The sequence below is a fragment of the Podarcis gaigeae genome (genome assembly GCF_964106915.1).
Source record: "Podarcis gaigeae genome assembly, chromosome: 2".
In the NCBI taxonomy this organism is placed as follows: Eukaryota; Metazoa; Chordata; class Lepidosauria; order Squamata; family Lacertidae; genus Podarcis; species Podarcis gaigeae.
Window position 1 is genome coordinate 95,139,120 of NC_139679.1, and position 20,233 is coordinate 95,159,352.

Below are 20,233 nucleotides of genomic sequence, written 5' to 3' on the forward strand. Positions count from 1 at the left end.
TCTTCTGCCTCACTGATTCCTTCTCTTTGAGTAACACATTACTCTTTGAGTAACTACTTGCTGGTTATGTAGATCCCTTCCTTTCAGGCTTTACTTCCTTCCTGCTTCTCCCCAAGTTTAATCAATATGTGTTAGCATGTGCTACTGTTAACTTCTTGGCTGCTTCTTGGCCACAAATAAAACCTATATGTAGAATGGCTTTGTTTGTTTACATAATAAATCTTATTTTTTCTTTATCCCACCAACCAGCAATCTTACCAGACTATTTCTTTCTGCACACCACTGCAATATATGTACCAAACTCCAACATGACTTATCTAACCATTTACACAATTAAGAGTCTAAGGCTGTTACCCCAGCGATAGTCTCCTGCCTATACCAGCAACAAATTCTTGCTGCACATCCTTTTCTTGCTGCACTGGGTTATTCACAGGTCCCCTTGTCTTTCTATGGAACTAGAAACATGTCAAGGACAACTATTCTCCTGTATTCTTGTTTATCAGTCACTATTGACAGCTACCAGCATGAGTTTGACCAAACTGCGGGAGGCAGTGGAAGACAGGAGTGCCTGGTGTGCTCTGGTCCATGGAGTCACAAAGAATCGGACACAATTAAACGACTAAACAACAATATTGCTGATACGCAGCCTGTTACTGTTCCCATTCTACAGCTGGGGAATCAAGATTGATGTTGGGATTCTGAGGTACAACTCTGAACATGGGTTGCCACCAAACCCTGCACAACAAGTTGATAGGGAAGTGGAGAAGTGGTGGGAGAAGATGCTGAAATTGTCCTCAAAACTTCTCTGGTGACTCTGCCTGCCAGCAACTTGCTGCCCTTTGCTGGAAAACTGTTCTCTGCTCATCCTTTAGCATTGCTTGGTGGCGGCCCACTTGAAAATATCTACTCCTGTCACATGTCAGTTCTGTCCTGTGACTCAAAACAGTAATTTGCCCAAAGTCATGCAGTGAGTCCATGAATGAGGCAGGATTTGAACCCACAAGGAGGGGTATTAAGTGTTGGGAACACATTAGCTCGAGTGTACTGAGATTTCAATTCCAATTCCTGATCCAGTTTAAAGGATCTCAGGCAGTAGGATTAGAAAAGGACACTACTTGAGAATTTCAAGTTACTGTAAACATAACAATATAAGAAGCTGCCTTATATCAAATCAAATCAATGGTTCATTTAGCTTTACATTGCCCATGTTGACTGACATCTATTCTCCAGGGTTTTAAGCAGGAGACATTCCAAAGCCTATCTGAAGACACTGGGGGGTCAAACCAAGGATGCTTTGCCACTGGGTTATGGCCCTTCCGCAATGGACATGATTACAGATACCAAGCTGTCCCTGGTATCTTTTAGTTGTCAATTTTTTTTACAATCAACTTTCTCATGTTTAATGAATCACATTGATCCACAAAATATCCATGGGGTGGTTTTGTTGTGTTTCTAACAAAGAAGCCAGAAAAAAGACCATGAACGTGAACATGAAAACATAGCTGGCCTCTCACATATCTTGTACAATATTGTGTATTGTCCATCTGTTATTCTTCATAAGCCTCCTAGGGTGGTGTCTTATCTTCCTCTGTCATTTTCTTGCTAGATAGCTGCCTAATGAAGCGGGTCAAGGAAATAAAAACCACGTTCGCTTGTGTTTATTGCCACACCAATATTGCTTTGTGCTGTTGCAGCGACTCTTGCAGAGACGGTAAACCTAGTCCCATTTGAAGTACGCTCAAATACTCCTTGGAGAAAGCAGCTGAACAGAGTACTCTAAGCTCAACCATAGTATAGGGAGTCCTTAAGAAAAGTGTGTAACTTCTCCAAAATGAAACAAGTGTGGCTTTTAACTCCTCAGCGCTCCTGAGCAGTGCTCCTGTGAATCCCAAATCACTCCACGTATCATTAGTAAAAACAAACAGCGCAGTGAAAAGTATATTAAGCCCAAGCTGTAGTTTTGTTCTTTGGGATATGCATCAAATTAGCACAAATAAACGCTTACCTGGAACTACTAGTTCAATCTCGTCTGACATGGCAGTTCCTAGCTCATTGGAAGCCAAGCAGCGATACCTTCCTTGGAAAATGGAGATGTTTCCACGGTTCCGAACAACAAATGTTCCGGAATTGTTTGATGTAAGTATCCTTGGGTCACCTTGCAGATCAAATACCTTCCCATCCTTTCTCCAGGTAAAGCTGAAATGGCAAGAGTATACAATGACGAACTTGGCTGCAATTCATTAGTGTACCAGCACCTTTGGCCCATGAGGTGAAGATTTAAGCAGTAGCAGGAATGTGTGTTCTATCTTATCTTATCTATAAATAATTTAAAACATTGCTATTCCCCTTTTCTTTAATTGGGGTCAAGACAGCTCTCTATAAATAAACTAATATTAAGGAGTAGTCTTCATTTCTAACTATAGCTCACAAAAGTCACTACCAGCTAAAGTTGGGGGGGGGGATGAATGGATGAATGCTTTTCCAAAGGGGGGGGGGGAATCTGCACATAGGAAAATTGGTTGTTGCGAAGAAACCTAGATTGATTTTTAAAACCTTTGATTCACTAGTTCCGTATGTGTAAAATAGGGTAACAGGAAAACATGGATGAACTCTCATCTGCTTACCTTGAAAACCATTGGGGACTTGTGGCCATTGCTTCAAAGATTTCAAGACTCTTTGGAAGTGTTCAGAAATCTCCCCCACCATAAGCAAGACAGTGTGCCTTTATGGATTTCAAAAGGCAAAGCTAAAGGAGGCTGCATGCTCAAAAATCATTGGGGGGAAATGGTGACCTACTGCTAAAGACCCTCTTGCATCCAGTATTTATTGGACTATGAATCCAAGCATCCTTAAGATAAAATTGTCACCTCTACATCCTAAGATCAGTAAAGTCAGTTACAGACTATAAATAGGAAGGACAGTGTGTGAAGCTAGACTCTCTCTTTTTAGGCATGGAAGAAAATGAAAAAAGATGAGGTAGAAGATAAATCAAATGGAAAATTGCTCCATAGGAATGGTCTGAGCTAGTATTTTTATCAGCTGTGAGTCACCAAAAAGTCAGATCAGGACAGTAATAGGTTTTTCATTCATTGCCCTAGAGAATGTGACATGTCTGTTCGCAATTACGGCAGTTTTATTAACAATGTGTGTTAAAATCTGTTTATGCTGTGGATGAGTGCATTTGGAATCCTCATAGCACACAAACTGTGTCATAGCATTATATTGTATTTCACTGTGCTTATAAATGAGATTAATAAGATTGTGGAAATAGACTCACTGATGGGAATCGTCATAAGACCTCTTACTACAAAGAGGGTGTGTGTGTGTGCCCACGTGCAAAAGGCAAAGCTATGCAAAAGGCATGTAGACAGCTGCTACCCTCTGATTTCTATTATACACTTCATATAATTTGCTAAGGGTGCACACAGTAAATCATGGCATTATACTTGCACTAGCCACCAGGTCTTTCCCGAATAGGAACCTCAGGGGTGATTCAAACCATCTCAGCCTAATAAACCATGGTTTATTAAGCCAAGAATGCTGTCATGCCCATGTAAGCTCCCTGCCTTCTCCTGACCAGCTTTGACGCCTTTATAATGGCTTGTTCAAACCACAGCCTCCCACTGCATTCATTTAATCTTTCACTAGTGCAAATTGCAATATGAAGTGGAGATCAGTAGTGAGATCATGTGGACATCTGTAGTGTTTATTAAGCTGAGGCTGTTATGCCTGAATTGGATCAGTGAGTCAGGGCCAGTGCGTCAAAAGTGGAGCTATGCTTTTAAGTTTTAAAATCACTATCTCTGATCACTATTGTTTTTGTTTTAACTCTTAGTTATTAATCTATGAGATCTGTGCAGTTGTTTATTTATGTGAAAAGCAAATTTCTGGAATCTGCCTTTACCTTAAGGCAGATTTACCCCATCTATCGCTGTCTTTCTCCAGCCCAAATTGTGACCAACCTAAACTTCCCACAGTGCAGTACAGAGAGGCCCCCCAAAAGAAAAAGAAATCCCCTAAACATTGTCTAATTCCATTTCCAGGCCAAATATTCATTTTTGGCCCCTAAAGTGTATAAGCTGTAAAGCTATGTTGTAGCACAGGGAGGGTGGGCAGGCACCAAAGAATTTAAGAGGCTGGGCCAGGGGTGACAGCAAGCTCTTTTTCTAGTTCTTCAGGCCCACATCAGGGTAACAACAGTCGTTCTCTGAGGCCCTTCTTGGTGTGCCTCCTCCATTAGAGGTCCAGAGGGCAGCAACACAAGAACAGGCCTTTTCTGTGGTGGCTTCCCATTCTGGAATGCTCTCCCCAGGGAGGCTCACCAGGCACCTTCATCATAAATATTTAGGTGCCATGCAAAAGCCTTCCCCTTCTCCCAGGCCTTTAGCTAATTAAATAACCTATGGCCTTTTAAACTTTGGGTGGGTGTGGGTTATTGTTTTTGTTTGTTACTATGGTATGTATTTTTATGTGTTTTTATATTTTAAACCACCCTGTGATCCTCAGATGAAGGGTGATATAGAAATGTAATTAAAACAATTAAACAAGTACCGTATATCTGCAAGTTAAGACAGAAGAAGAAGAAGAAGAGTTTGGATTTGATATCTCAAAGCGGCTAACTCTCCTTTCCCTTCCTCCCCCACAACAAACACTCTGTGAGGTGAGTGAGACTGAGAGACTTCAGAGAAGTGTGACTGGCCCAAGGTCACCCAGCAGCTGCATGTGGAGGAGCGGAGACGCGAACCTGGTTCCCCAGATTACGAATCTACCGCTCTTAACCACTACACCACACTGGCCCACACCACACATAGCATACTTTGCCTCGCCTACAGTGATGCCTGCCAATTCTCTCTCACCCCAACTGTGGCATGCAGGGGGTGCACATGCAGTGAGCCCTAAACCAGCTTTTGCAAAACACTTACCTTGGATGTGGGTTCCCTATAGCTTCGCACTTGATTGTAAACTCTTCATCGAAGGGAAATGCAACTTGATCGGTTGGGTGCTCTGTAATTGTCGGGAGTTGCCGTACTGAAACAGAACCAGGACATGTGGTCAAATAAAGAAAAATGGAAGAGTAACCCATATGTAAATTGCAAATAGCTTATTTGCATTGGAGGTGAATGAATAGCCAGAGTTCTATTCCAACACATTTTGATACTTTGGGGGAGGATGGGCCAAAATCTACACTGGGAGACAGAAAATATGTTATATACCTGCCTAATCACTGAGGCCTTTGCAGGAGACAGTGCTCACAGTGCTCATATCTCCCATTTCTCAGGCATATGGCATCATGGGCGCAGTTCTATGGAGCTCCCTCCCAACTGTATTTAGTGGCAAAGACTTCTTAGAAAAATTACCAAGCATTTCAAGCAGGTTTTCCTGATTTTATGGTTCAACTGGTTTTATCTTTTGTATTGCTTTTGTGTCTCCATTGTACACCACCTGATAAGTAAGCAGCGTTAAACGGTATATAAAAGGTTGAAATAAGTAACTAAGGCATGAAAACACGAAGGTCCAGCCTCCACACTGGCCTGGGAAGTGGTAGATCAGATTTGTTCATATTGGAATTCACAAAACTGAATTCTCTAAACATCCCTATGAGTAATACAAGGTCTTTTGTTTGGGTTTTCCATATAGCCCCAAGGAACGCAGCAGAAACAAATGACTCAAGGATAATAGACTTTGGGTGGCAGTAAACCATTATTCCTATTGTTACAGAGGTTGTAAATTTCTTTTCTTATTTCTTTTCTTCTTTCTACTCTTGCATTCTTATATTGTGTGCACATTAAATGTCATTCACCTTCCCTCCCTTTTTAAAAATAAAAACCCTACAAATAATGCTAGGATTGGATTCAAATTAATAGTTAATGAAGAGAAGTTGTTACCCAACCAAAGTCCATGTGCTGCTCAAGATACCGACATAAACAACCTCAGTTACCATTGGCATCATCATTCAGAACCACCCACTTTCCATGGTAGGATGACTGGGCTTTACTACTATGCAAATCCTCTATTTCATGCATTTACATTTTTTTAATCCTGAAGAAATTAAAGTGTTGTGAATCTCCACATAACCAAACTATAAAAATAGAAATTGGGCCCTGAAGAGTAATTGACCATAATAGAATTACCACTCCGTTATAAATTACAGGAATGAATATTAGGGTACTGGCTAGAAACTCTTTAAGCCCAGTGAACCAGAAAACTCGGTGCTCTCATGAAATGTGGTATCTTGCTGCACCATATGGTATCTCGTCTTCTACATCTCCAACGCCGCCATGCTTTGCCCAGCTTGTTTATAGCCAAATATAATTCATGTTTATTAAAACAATGAAAAGCTTCATTAACAGAAATTAAGAATCAAATGGAAATGTAGGGTCAGAGAAAAGTCAAATAGTCTGGGAACAGGTAGACCAGAATTCCAATTATGTGATTTATCAGCAAATTTCAATATGATCTGAAGAAGTAATTCATTCTCTTAGTGAATGGAGACCAAAGGAATTAATTCATTTAAAAAAAAAATGCTAAATCTGTTTTCAATTAAAATGGGGTTGCACTTTCTTAATCTCAGTCTTTTCATGTTCAAAGTAGATTGCAAGTGTGTACTCTTATCTAGTTATGGCATTGTGTATCAAAATAAAAAAGTACTCCACAACTTATGAGCTTTGCCACCACTCTTTTAAGATGAGGCATGAGGCTGATATGAGGTGTTTGCTAGCAAGGACCCCATGGATGGAGAAGTATATTGAAGCATTAAATGAAAGCATGCATGCCTCCCTTCAGCAGTCGTTTGGAAGACAGAAACCTGCCCGTCCACCTCACATGTAGCAGGGTAGGGTTAGGTGGTCCCAGTGAGAATCCAAGAGGAACTTTTGGTGCTTTTGCCTGATTGGCCAAGGGGTGTGGTTTGTTTTGCCTTCTCTGGTTGGTAGGTTGATTGGTTGGTTGCTCAGGTTGCAGTACATTGATTGGGTTAATTTGGCCACATATGTACATAATTGGGTCACAATGTGCAGGTGCATTGTGGGTAGAAACAGATGAGAGCTGCATGGTATGCTGGTGGACATTATGAGGCATCAACAAAACATGGTAAACTGCAGAAAGAGTTCTTTCTAACAATTCACCTCCTAAATTTTGGTTTGAAGTTCTTACCCTGAGATCTACTCTACCAACTCATCACCGATTACTGTCTTAAGGGGATCTTGGAATGGTCCACTATTGGGCACTGACAGACTCATTCATAGTGATGAGGAGAATACTTGAACTGAGAGGGTTCAAAAATGTAAAGAACATGGAAACTCACAAGACCAAACACTAAAAAATGGAGCCCATTTAGGCCCGTCCAGCTACCCTCTGAAAAGGGTGTCAAAACTCTCCTCTCCCCACGCCTCTTTGTTCTTGTTTCTCATCTCCACAAACAGTAAAAACCCTTATCTTTGCAAAGTGGAGGTGGCATAAGAAGGCCCGGAGAGATTCCCAAGACCAAAACATGCATAAATTTATTTAGCAATATTTTCTGGGGTGATTTTTCAACCACTGGGTTATATAATTAATGTCTGGCACTGATATAGTCACCTTGGGTTCTATGTTTCACTGGGATGCCAAGCCAATTGTAAGTGGGTTCTTAAGAATATAGGAAGAGTTTGCTGGATCAGGCCAACGACCCATCTGGTCCAGCATAACGTTCTCACAGTGGCCATAAGCACAACAGGAATCCCCACCTGCGATTCCTAACAAATGATCTTCAGATGCACAATGCCTCTGACAGAAATGGTAGAACCTAGTCATTGTTGATAGCCTAGTCCTCTGCCTAACCCTCTTTTAAAGCCATTGAAGTTGGTGGCCAGCGTTGCCTCCTGTGGGAACAAGTTCCATAGTTTAACTCTGCACTGCATGAAGAAGTCCTGGATCTTCCAACATTCAGCTTCAATGAATGTTCACAAGTTCCAGTGTAGCAAGAGAGGTAGAAAGGCTTTTTCTCTATCCCCTTTCTTCTCATCGTGTATTATTTTATAAACTTCTGCCTTCTACCATGTCACCTCTTACTCACATTTTCTCTAAATTAAAAAAATCCTAAATGCTGCAACAATTCCTCACATTGGGAAATGTCTTCATAGTTGTCCATCACATATAGCACCTCAAAAGCAGGCCCACAAGCCACCTGGGCAATCTCACTAGGGTGAAATTTCTATTTAAATTTCAGCAATTACTTCTAAAGCTGCATCCACACATATGAATATTGCAAATCTGTGTGCTCCTTTGCCCTCTTATTCTTCTGGTGCTGCATAAGTGACCACTGTAACCAACAATGAGCTGTTTGCACCTGTTTACTGCACTGCATGAACCAATCGAGAGAAGAAATCAAAACTTGCATTTCTATCGCATACAAATTCCCCAGAGGCCACACTGGAGCATAACAAAGCTCAAAATGGAAACAGCACATTTGGACGATTTAATCTGTTCTCCTGCAGGAGAACATTCAGTAAATAGCTACAACTTACCAGAAAGAGGGATTTCAATGGCCGCTGCCAAACTTAATACAAAGAGAAGCAGGCACACAGCGGCCCCTTTTGTGTTTGATGGCATCTCCATCTCTCTTCTGTAAACAGGGTGTCCAAACAGATTGAAAAGTGCCTTGCAGTTCTCCTCTTGTTCCGTTTAAAACACTCCTGGAGAGCGAAGCCTGAAAATGGCAGCACAGAGAGAAAGCCACATAAATAAATTCAAGGCATCAGCTCTAATTTTGTTAGGAAAATGAAGAAATAGTCAAGATTTATAAGCTGAAACATAAATCATAGTAACATACACATTCTAATTTATTCTCCCTCCACTTCTGATCCCACATTCAGAAAGGGGGGGGGGGGCTTAACAAAATCAATTACACCACAGAAATCTAATTACTTTTTTTTTTTGCTTGCATACATGAAAAAGTGGCTAATTTTTTTGCCTCATTTGTAATAGTTTCCATTCATTTTTTTCTCAATTAAATGCAATTTGGTAAGCAATTACAAAGAATCTAAAGAAGAACATAGGGATCATAAATAAGATTTTTCATAGCTCATATTTTCAACATCTTTCAGTCGTGCTGTTCAGGCAGGAAAGTTTGCCTCATTTCGTTGCTGAAACCACTGTATTAAGAAGCTCTGGGTCCCCTACACTCACCCACAATACAACTCCAGATATAGATATATCAATGACTATGAATACTTCCTACAATTGTATCCCACTTTCTTCCACCGTGGAACCCAAAGCATGCCTCCCATCCAGCCACTGACCAGACCAGCACCCAGACTTGCTTAACTTCAGCAAGGTGCCTTCAGACCCCATGTGCTTTCAGACCTTATAATGTGCCCCATAATAAGGGCAAGGCAGCAAAAAGCCAAAACATCAAACTTGCTGCCAACAGAGGAAGCAAATGTCAAAACTCCAATAACCCTTTAACAGCAGGAGTGGGTGGCAGAGAGGGAAACCAATCCGGCATTACTGCCAATGTGGCTGCACAACTCCAACCTCCCAGCCACCACCTTCTCCCTCCTCCTAAGTGACCATGATGATGATGAAGAAGAAGAGTTTGGATTTCATATCCCGCTTTATCACTACCCTAAGGAGTCTCAAAGCGGCTAACAATCTCCTTTCCCTTCCTCCCCAACAACAAATACTCTGTGAGGTGAGTGAGGCTAAAAGACTTCAGAGAAGTGTGACTAGTCCAAGGTCATCCAGCAGCTGCATGTGGAGGAACAGAGATGCGAACCCGGTTCACCAGATTATGAATCCACTGCTCTTAACCACTACACCACACTGGCTTTCTTTATCACTACCTGCTGCTTTCAGGAGGCCAGGTGTGCAGTACTGCACCTCCCCGGCCAACCATTCCTGTTTAACATCTCTTGCTAAACCTTTAAAAAATGTTTCAAAATAAGATGCAGGCTTACGGGGGTGGGGTAGGGGAATACTGTGGCTTTTTGTTGGTCTCTCTGCTAAATATTCAGTGCCGTAAGAAAGAATCATTGCTTGACAGTTGTTGTTTTTTATGGGTGTCCCACCTGCACCAGTAAAATTTGCCTCAGTCGTGAAGTTCACCCATAAACTCACTCAGTCTCCACCTAACCTACTTTAGAGGTTTGTTGTAAGGATAAAATGAGAGCAGGCAAGAAGCCATTAACTACCCTGTGCTCTTTGGAAGAAAAGCAGAATACAAATGTTACTAAACAATAATAAAAAACTATCGGCATTTAAAAGTGCTGTTAGGAGAAAAATACCCCAAGATAAGGAAAGAGAAGTCTTGGCCTGGCAGTCAGCGGCTATCCTAATGGAAGGTTTGGTGCCCATTTATCCGAGCAGAAATTTTTCTGGAGCACAATTTGAACTAGAGAGAAGCAGACTTACCTTTTGCTTTTATCATTCAGAGGAAGAAGGCAGGCAGCCAGAAAGTGACACTTATAAAGCCCCAGAGAGACAGCAAGAAACAGCTGGCTGACCAGCAATTATTGGGAGGGTGTTACAGGCCATTGGTTTATAACTGGGTAGAAATTATGGAGATCTCAGCAGTTTTTTGACTCAATGCCAGAATTAAATGAGTGGGGCTTTGATGGAATTTCATATTCAGAGGCTCCCTCCCACCACCCCTCTCCCTACGGTAAAAATCAAAGCTGAAAATGAGATGGGATTTGAACCAGAGCAGATTCAAACTAGATCACAGTATAAGCATACGCACATATTTTTTGGACCTGAATGTACACCATCTTCCAGCCATTGTGCTTATTAGATAGGCTTGGGCAAGTTATTATGGATCTATACATCAGGAATGAGGAAATTGTGAACCTCCAGATGCTGTTGAACTCCATCCCACCAGCAACAACCAGCATAGCTAATGGTCAGGGGTGATGGGAACTGGAGTCCAACAAATTTAGAGGGACACAGGGCTCCATATGCCCACTATAGAGTCACAGGCAGCTGCAGTAACCAGGCAACACAGGGAATGGCCAAACAGTCCCCTCATTAGCAGCTGGTGTCTATCTGGGCCAGCCCATCCATACCCAATGAAATGCAGTGTCACAGGCAATGCATTCCTTTGCCACCTTATGCGGGTGCAACTAGTCATGTTCCTGCTGTGCAAGCAAAAGTTAAGATTGTACCTGTGCTCATATGCTCTTAAATGTCTTGTGCTTCTCACATAGCCTGAGCTAGCAGCTGCTGTTCAAAAGTGTGGGCAGCCAGCAGCTGCCCTGCAGTGCTAACTTTTGGAAGAATTATTTATTCTTATTCCTCCATTTAAATACCGTTTTCCTCCAAGGAGCTCAAGATGGTGTACATGGTTCTTCAATTCACCATTTTGTCCTCAAAAGAACCCCATGAGGTATATTAAGCTGAGAGGCAGTGACTGGCCCCAGTGAGTGGGAATTTGAACCCTGGTCTCCCAGGTCCTAGTCCAATACTACTACAGTGGTACCTCAGGTTACAGACACTTCAGGTTACAAACTCCACTAACTCAGAAATAGTACCTCGGGTTAAGAACTTTGCTTCAGGATGAGAACAGAAATTGTGTGGCGGTGGCGCAGTGGCAGTGGGAGGCCCCATTAGCTAAAGTGGTTCCTCAGGTTAAGAACAGTTTCGACTTCCGGAGGCGGCGCAAACGACAATGGCTGCCTTCTTCTAATTGTGAAGGGGGAGCTCAGCAGAAACGGGTCGTCCGCTACGGCGAAGCGGAGACCCACGTTGGAAAACCACAGGCAGCGAAAGCCTGTGGCCGTGGGACTTGGCAGGCACCAGAAGCGCCCCCCGAAACGCAGAAGAGACCCCGTAAGGGGTCTCGGAGCGTGGAAGGGTTGGCGCGGTGCTGTGAGTCGATCACTCTTTCTGTGGAGTGAAGCCGCGTAGCTGCTGTCGGTGAGCGCTGACCTTTTTTCCTGGGAACATCCGATTTGAAAACAACAACCCGTGAGTAAGAAAAGAAAGAAAGATTTGGAGGCTAAATCACTGCTAATTCGGCTAAAAGCGGGAGACACAATCAGGAAGTCCGTCTCTCGTCTCTGCTTAAGACTCAAAGCAAAGGACTTTGATGTTTGGAGCCTTTGAAGAGACACTAAAAGGCAATCAATCTATACATCTATCGGAGCTGTGTTTAAGGAGACTTAGGACTTAACTCTTTGAGTGATTCATTTCTTAATATGAACTGTGCTTTACCTTTTCTGCTGGAATTACAAATCTACAGAGAAACCCAGGCAGTCGGACTGCCTATTTAACAGAACTGTCAGATTGCAAATTTTGACACTTTGTTGCTTTGTGCTGCTACAAGCTGAGTGCTATTGGAACTGTTATATTGAATCATTTTCTCTGGCACTTGCTGAGACATTGTTATGCTTTTAAGACCAACTCTGCTAACTACAGGGAAACTGAAGGTTCTTCGGAAACTAAAGGCTGCATGGACATTGTTTTAGAAACATTGGAATTTGGAAAAGTTTGGAGTTTTAAAACAATTGACTTTAACAATTTGATTTCCACCCTCAAAACATAATTGGGCTCCCTCTAGAGGATTTTGGATTTACAATTGCATGTGACTTTGCTTTTTTTCCCCTTTCCTTCTATTTGGCTGTTTACCCTCTGGGCTGGTGGTTTCCCATGGGAACATACTCAGTCTGACCTTGACCAGTAGACAGAACTGGAATGAGTGGCACTGGGAGATCAACAAGAGCGGCTAAAGCGAAAGCAAAACAAACAACTCTGACTTTAACTTCACAGCCGCGTAGATCATCTGTCCCTGCTGTTTTGGAAGTGGAAGAAGGAACTGAGCAACCTTTGTTAGAGGATATGGCAGCAGGAGGATCTGCTTCGGTATTAGACAAAATATTTGAAAAACTGGAAGCTCTAGACAAAAAAGCGGATGAGCAAACGGCAAAGATTGATCAAAATACAGCCAGTGTTAATAAATTAACTGAACAAGTCACCTTGAATGCACAATCAATTGGCAAATTATTTGAAGCCACCGCAGAAAATCAGAAATTGGCAGAGGAAGCTAATCAAAAAACTGAAGAACTGAGGCAGGAGGTAAAACCATTGCACAAGCAGGTTGGAGAACAACAGGCCTATCTGTCTATGATTGAACTACGGGCTCGGGAAAATAATTTGAGATTGAGGTCTATACCAGAACTTGAACAAGGGAACTTAATTGAGTTTCCGACAAAGGAATTTTCCAAGTTTTGGCCTTTGGAGAAAGAAAAGGACTTTAAAATTGTGACTGCTTTCAGACTTGGAAACTAACAAGGAAAGATAGGCCCAGAGACTGCTTGATTACTTTGAGAACTAAGGAGGAAAGGGATAAAATATTAGGTCTACATCACGATAAGTCACTTGAAATTTCGGATAGAAGAGCAGAGATTTATAAAGACATCCCAAAACAACTTTTGGACCTTAGATCCACCTATACTGAACTAGCAAAACTGTTGAGGAGCAACTCAATCATTTATAGGTGGGAATTTCCCCAAGGATTATCTTTCACATTTAGAGGGAAGAAAGTGAAAATCAAAACAGCCGAGGATAAAGTAAAATTTCTGAGTACCTACGGAGAGGACCTTCAGAAAGGGATCGAAAGACCTTCAGGGTCTGGACCCTCGCCTGCACCTACACCTACACCTACACCTTTGGGGTCTGAAGACCAGGAGAAAAAGATACCACCACAAGAGGAATAACAGATTTGTCCAGGATGTCTCTGCAACTTCTGAGTTGGAACATTAATGGCGCCAATTCTCCGGAAAAAAGGAGAAGAATATTTCATATATTGAAAAAAGAACAATTGGACATTATTTGCTTGCAAGAAACACATGTGACCAGGCTCCACAGAAAAGTGTTAATAAACAAAAGATTAGGCCAAGAATTTATTTCTTCGGACCGAGTCAAGAAAAGAGGAGTGGTGATATATGCAAAGGAGAGCCTGTCACCAAAATTTTTATTTAAAGATGAACAAGGAAGGATTTTAGCAATTAAGATTCAAAACCAAGGAGAAATGTTTTTGATATTAGGAATTTATGCGCCAAATGAGGGGAAATCGGAATTTTACAAGAAGCTGCATGAGATAATGCTGGACTACTTGAATTATGACAACATCATTATGATGGGAGACATGAATGGGGTGGCGTCAACCAACATGGATAAGTCATATAGCCAAAATGTGACAAAAGATAGCAGACTACCTAAAACATTTTTTGAACTGACTGACAACATGGACTTGATTGACATTTGGAGAACAAAGAACCCCCTGGGAAGAGAAGGAACATTTTTTTCTGAAGCCCAACTGACATGGACAAGAATCGACCAAATATGGATAACTAGAGGTCTGGCACCTAAGACAAAAAAAGTGGAAATCTGCCCAAAGACCTGCTCCGACCATAATGCTGTAAAGATGGATATGAGACTAACTCCAACCGGCTCCTTCAGATGGAAGATGAATGACAATTTGTTCAGAGATCAGGAGATTACCAAAAAGGCCCAAAAAGCTTTGAAGGACTACTTTGAGATAAATTTGAACACTACGGTGGAAAAAAGAACCGTCTGGGACGCAAATAAAGCGGTTAAGAGGGGGTTTCTGATACAACAGAACAACATAAAGAAAAGAGCACAGAACGAGAAAAAAGATAAGATCCTGGAGAAAATTAAAGAATGTGAGAAGAAGTTAAGATCGAGACCGAAGTCAAAGGAGATTTTAAGAGAAATTAAACTCCACCAAGCACAATATTCTAAATTGATAAATCAGGAAGTGGAATGGAAAGTTAAGCTAATGAAACAAAGATCTTTTGAATCGGCAAATAAATGTGGAAAGCTGTTAGCATGGCAGCTGAAAAAGAGACAAAAATTGAATACGGTCACAAATTTAGAGATTGAAGGAAGAAATATTCAGAACCCAGTGGAGATCAGAAAGTGTTTCCAGGGATACTTTAAACAATTATATACACAAGGGCCACAAAATGAGGTGGAGATAGAACAATTTTTGATAAAGAATGGTCTACCAAGGCTGTCTCAGGAAAATAGAACAATCCTGAACTATAAAATAACACAACAAGAGATTGAAGAAGCCATTCAGAATATGCAACTGGGCAAATCTCCAGGGCCAGATGGGCTTACCTCCAAATACTATAAGACATTGAAAGACTATTTGATACATCCATTAATGGAGGTTTGCAATGAAATCATGGAGGGGAAGAAGGCACCGGAGTCGTGGAAAGAAGCTTTCATCACATTGATACCCAAACTAGAAACTGAAAAGACACAACTTAAGAATTACCGCCCCATCTCCCTCCTAAATGTGGATTACAAAATATTTGCAGACATTTTAGCAAGTAGATTTAAAAAAGTTTTAAATGAAGTAATTCATAAGGACCAGGCAGGCTTTCTCCCAGGTAGACATTTGTTTGCTAATACAAGGAATATTATTGACATTTTGCAGCTTTTGCAAACAAATATTAATACAAAAGCAGTGTTAATATTTATAGACGCGGAGAAGGCCTTTGATAACATCTCATGGAAGTTTATGAAGAAAAATTTGGAAGGGATGGGAGTGCGACGGGGGTTTGAGAATGGGATAGAGGCAATTTATTCAGAACAAAAGGCTAAATTGATAGTAAACAATGTGGTGACGGAAGAGTTCAAAATTGAAAAAGGAACACGACAAGGTTGCCCTATTTCCCCTTTGCTATTTATTTCGGTCCTGGAGGTGCTCTTGAACATGATTAGAGGAGACCGGTTGGTGGAAGGAATTCAGGTCGGAGCGAAACAGTATAAACTTAAAGCATTTGCAGATGACCTAGTTTTGACCCTACAGGAGCCAGAGTCTAGTACGAAAAGGGTATTACAATTGATTCAGGAGTTTGGTCTGGTGGCGGGATTTAAACTTAACAAGCAGAAAACCAAGGTTTTGAAAAAAAAATTGACACCTTTAGAATCAGAAAGGTTTCAGAAAGAGACAGAGTTAAATGTGGTTAAAAAAGTAAGATACCTAGGGGTAAACATAACAGCGAAGAATATGAGTCTATTTAAGGATAACTATGAAAAGTGTTGGTCTGAAATTAAAAAGGGATTTAGAAGTTTGGTCAAGATTTAAACTTTCCTTGTCAGGACGAATTGCTGCTATAAAGATGAATGTATTGCCAAAGATGTTGTTTTTATTTCAGACTTTACAGATTGTGGATAAAATGGAGTGTTTTGGGAGGTGGCAAAGAGATATCTCCAAATTTGTCTGGCAGGGCAAAAAGCCCAGAATTAAGTTTAAGATACCAACTGATGCTAAAGAAAGAGGGGGCTTTGCCCTGCCAGACTTAAAGCTGTACTATGAATCAGCAGCTTTCTGCTGGTTGAAAGATTGGCTGCTTCTTGAAAACACTGATGTTTTAGATTTGGAAGGATTTAACAACGTTTTTGGATGGCATGCATATTTGTGGTATGACAAGGTTAAAATTCATAAGGCTTTCAAGAACCATATTGTCAGGAAAGCAGTGTTCAATGTCTGGATAAAATATAAAGACTTGTTGGAAAATAAGACCCCAAGGTGGTTATCTTTTTTTTATATATAAATATTTATTAAGGATTTTTATAAGAAAAAAGCATAAATAACAAACAACAATGCTTATGTCATACGCAAAATTCCATAACTCATTTGGACTTCCTCACGTCTCCCGCTCCCACTTACATTGTTAAAAAGTTTTTCCAAGCAAATTATCATCTTGTTTTCAATCTTATATCCACTCATTTAAATATGATCTAATTGTTCTCCCAAAGGATTTGTCTTTTCCTTAATCTCACTTATCATCTAATTTCAATCTAGTTTAGTGGTGCCAATTATTTATGATCAAGCATCCTTCTTAACATTCAATCAAATTACACCCAAGGTGGTTATCACCAATGGAAGCTAAGGCCCGGAAAAGACTCAATATGGAGGTAAAATGGCCGAAATATTGGGAAATACCTTCCCCCACATCCCACCACCACCAAAAAAAGCCCCACGCACAATCATACCCAAACAGCAGAAATGTTAGTATTGTTCCAAATATGGGTTTCAGCTACGTGTATCTGAGTATTTAGTGTACTTAAAGTGGCAGCATGACATCAAACAACATGGAACATTCTGCCTCCATGCATAGCAGGAAAATTGCAATGTTGTGACATTTTTCAACAGTTCTAGAGACATTTTAAATGTGCCCTTTACTCCAATTGTTTTGATCTTCAGGAAGCTACTTAGTTTAAGAGCTCAACAAAATAAAAGGGAAGTCAAGTCTGTCAGCGCTTTCCCCCAAACTTTCTACACTTGCCATTAATACGTGGGTAGCTAGATGGGAAGAAAGTCACCACTTTGATTATCAATGCATACAAGGCTAGAGTCAGGGAATAGCTTTGTTGGGCTCCTGCTAAGGCCCAAGCCATGGAAGGGGTCCTGCTGCCAACTGCTAGATTCCAGTAACTGCTGCTACTATTCCTTGCTGTTGTTACCTGCTCAATGGCCTTTATGGAGCCTATAAGCAAATACCAAAAGGAAGGACGATAAGCATACCTGTTTGCTTCCTCCATCTGGTGGTGCAAACTAGGCTAGGAAGAAAAGGACAAGCGAATGAACACTTATGATGGTGACAAGAAGAAAGTGGATGTATTCAAGGCCCAAGAGCCACCTAAAACATGGATCCAGGACCATGTGCAAGGGAGAGTTGGACAAAGGAGAAGATGGGGGGGAAATGGGCGGCGGTGATAATGGTGTGTTGTGAAGGGGATTACCCAATAGGAGAGAAGATGAGGCATGGAAATGGGTCTGATCTGTATGCAAGAGAGAGTTGAGAAATGTAAGGAGGAAGGTAGGGGGAAAGGGAGCAGAGGTGAAAATGGGGGTGCAAAAAAGAAGGGAGCAGGAGGCATGGGAATGGGTTTGAAGATGAAAGCAAGGGTGTGAAAGGTTCAGAATAATAGGAGGGGATGGTGGATTCATAGTTGGGTAGAAGAGGGATAGTGAGCATAGTAGTTGCAATGTGTGGGAGAAGGGAGACGCAGAAGGATGCATGGCACAAAAGAAGGAAGAATGAACATGGGGGTGAAGGTAAAAACGGGTGCAAAGTGGGACTGCAGAATAAAGAGAGAGAAATGGCTTGGGAAGATGAAGAGTGAGCTGAGTAGCTGCATGAGGTGGAAAGGAGAAGCTTTAAGGAAATGGTTCCCAAATGGTTTTAGACCACCACCTGCTTGGTTCAATAAACTCAGCCCCAATAACATACCCCATAAATAGCATTCTGAATAGTGGTTTGCACAACCCACTATGGAAGATAATGACACAATAAAACTCAAAACACTAAAAATTTAATTGCGCTTTCACTGGAAATTCAATTAAAAATATTTAGTTTAATTAATTCAACAAAATTGACGAGTTTGATCCAGTGATACGAGCTTTTCAAAGCCTGATGCCCATGCATACTTCTAGTGCCCCACTGATGCCCCTAACCTCTAAATGTCTCTACAACAGTGAATGTAGAATATAGAACGGCTGGTGAGCCCTTTGTGCAGTTTTATGAAGCTGTTTGTATAAGTTAGGCTGCCCAGGAAAGAAGACCCTGTGGCATTAAATCAACAAAAGGTCACCAATTCCAGTAAAAATGTTTTTTCTTTCTTACGAAGGCAATATTAGAGATGCAGCGAATGTATCACTCTTTCTTTGCTGTGTTCCCCCATTTCCTCAGCTCAAGGTTTTTTAAAAAGCAAATAATTTGAATTCACTGTGGATAATTACCCATAAATCCTCACCTACAATTCATTATTTACTGTACCCTTTGACTAATAGTAAATACTGATTGCTTTGAGGACAGCTCATTTCTTTGTTTAATGAGATGCCCTTTGCTTGCAGCTTGCCATTTCCACAAAATATACCAGTTTATAAAGGAGCCATGTCATTCTTGATTCCAGTATTGTACATTACCTTTTCCTGGAATACATCATAAAAAAATTGGACAACCAAACAGGATAGAAAATATTAAAATTCAATTTATCTCCTAAAGCTCCTGAGCAATTTTCACCACATGTAATTGCTGTATTAAAAATAGCTCATAAATTCTAACAGCATGACAAGCCAAAATCTCAGATTACAGTTTTGCTGCAAGAAAACTAAATTACATTGTACCACTAAATACAGCCTTCTAAGATATTTGTCTCTTTGCTGTGCCCGTGCCCATAAAAAAACAATGCTCTCAAATCTAGATCTTGTAAGTTTTTATACAGTGCAGCAAACAAAAAATAATATAATTGGATTTGTGCAAGTTTGGCAATAGTTAATGCTACAGATGACCTTTACTTTAGCTAAATACAGATTTAATTTGCCATGTTAAAAGGTTGCTACATAAAAGTCATTGGCAATTAGAAATTAGAGCTTCAGGGCTGCCAGATAAATGAAATGGCCAGATAAACCGTCTAAAATAATTTTCTAATTTCAGAAATTAAATATGCTGAATATTGCACAATAAGTGTGAGATATGTGGTCGCTGTTCTGTGTGACCAGTAGCAAAGTGTATGCACTGCTACATTGTGCTGAGATGACAAAAACTGAATTAAACAGAGCTCTGGTGGGTATGGCCTTAGTTTTCAAAAGCAAAACAGGATTTGTTGATATCCAAAGTACTTTTCCTACCCCACCTCATTCAAACTATTGCATTATCCACACATAATGTTAAGGCATGATTTGTTCAATTGACCACAAACCATCTCACAGATGAGCAAACAATTCATGGCTTGTTTCTGCAAAGAATCTATTGCTTTCCAGATGTTTTTGCCTCATGTCTTTGCAGCTTGGTGAGGTTCTGGAATGGGATGGCCAAACAAACCATAATTAAAGAAAGATGTTCTGTTTAGAGATGCACAGCAAACCATAATTTTAAAAAAAACAGACTGTGATTTGCAAGCAAACAACAAGCCACAGCGCTTTGGCTTGCTTTCCTCTACTTCATAAACAAAGCTTAACAAACTCTATATCCCCCAATCTCTCAAGCTCCTATGTGGAAGAAGCGCTAATGCACAAGACTCCTTGTGATAATATGAATTTTCACATGCATGTGAGCAGAGTGCTCATGATATTACACTGGTGGATAAATGAAATAACTCTCTGTGGTTGCGTTGTTTGTTTGTAATGTTCAATTAAAGTTGTGGTTTTTTTTTAGAGAATAATACCACCACAAGTACAACCTTACAGACCTAGATCATGAAAAAAGTGGGACGTGACAAC

At 40.8% G+C, this 20,233-nt stretch overlaps 1 protein-coding gene and 1 long non-coding RNA gene across 8 annotated transcripts in view; both read right to left on the reverse strand.

The window, feature by feature from the left end:
• CHL1 (cell adhesion molecule L1 like) overlaps nucleotides 1–20,233 on the reverse strand; it is a 223,229-nt gene that overhangs the window by 76,501 nt on the left and 126,495 nt on the right. For all 7 annotated transcript variants that reach the window (XM_083723259.1, XM_083723255.1, XM_083723261.1 and 4 more), the window contains 3 exons: nucleotides 8,502–8,683; nucleotides 4,923–5,028; nucleotides 2,006–2,196 (listed from right to left, as the gene is read on the reverse strand). In XM_083723259.1, coding sequence (XP_083579385.1) covers nucleotides 2,006–2,196; nucleotides 4,923–5,028; nucleotides 8,502–8,592 — 388 coding nt within the window. In that variant the 5' untranslated portion in view covers nucleotides 8,593–8,683. The remainder of the gene's footprint in view (nucleotides 1–2,005; nucleotides 2,197–4,922; nucleotides 5,029–8,501; nucleotides 8,684–20,233) is intronic.
• The window catches only part of LOC310838183, a 196,218-nt gene that overhangs the window by 76,501 nt on the left and 99,484 nt on the right, over nucleotides 1–20,233 (reverse strand). The window lies entirely within an intron of this gene.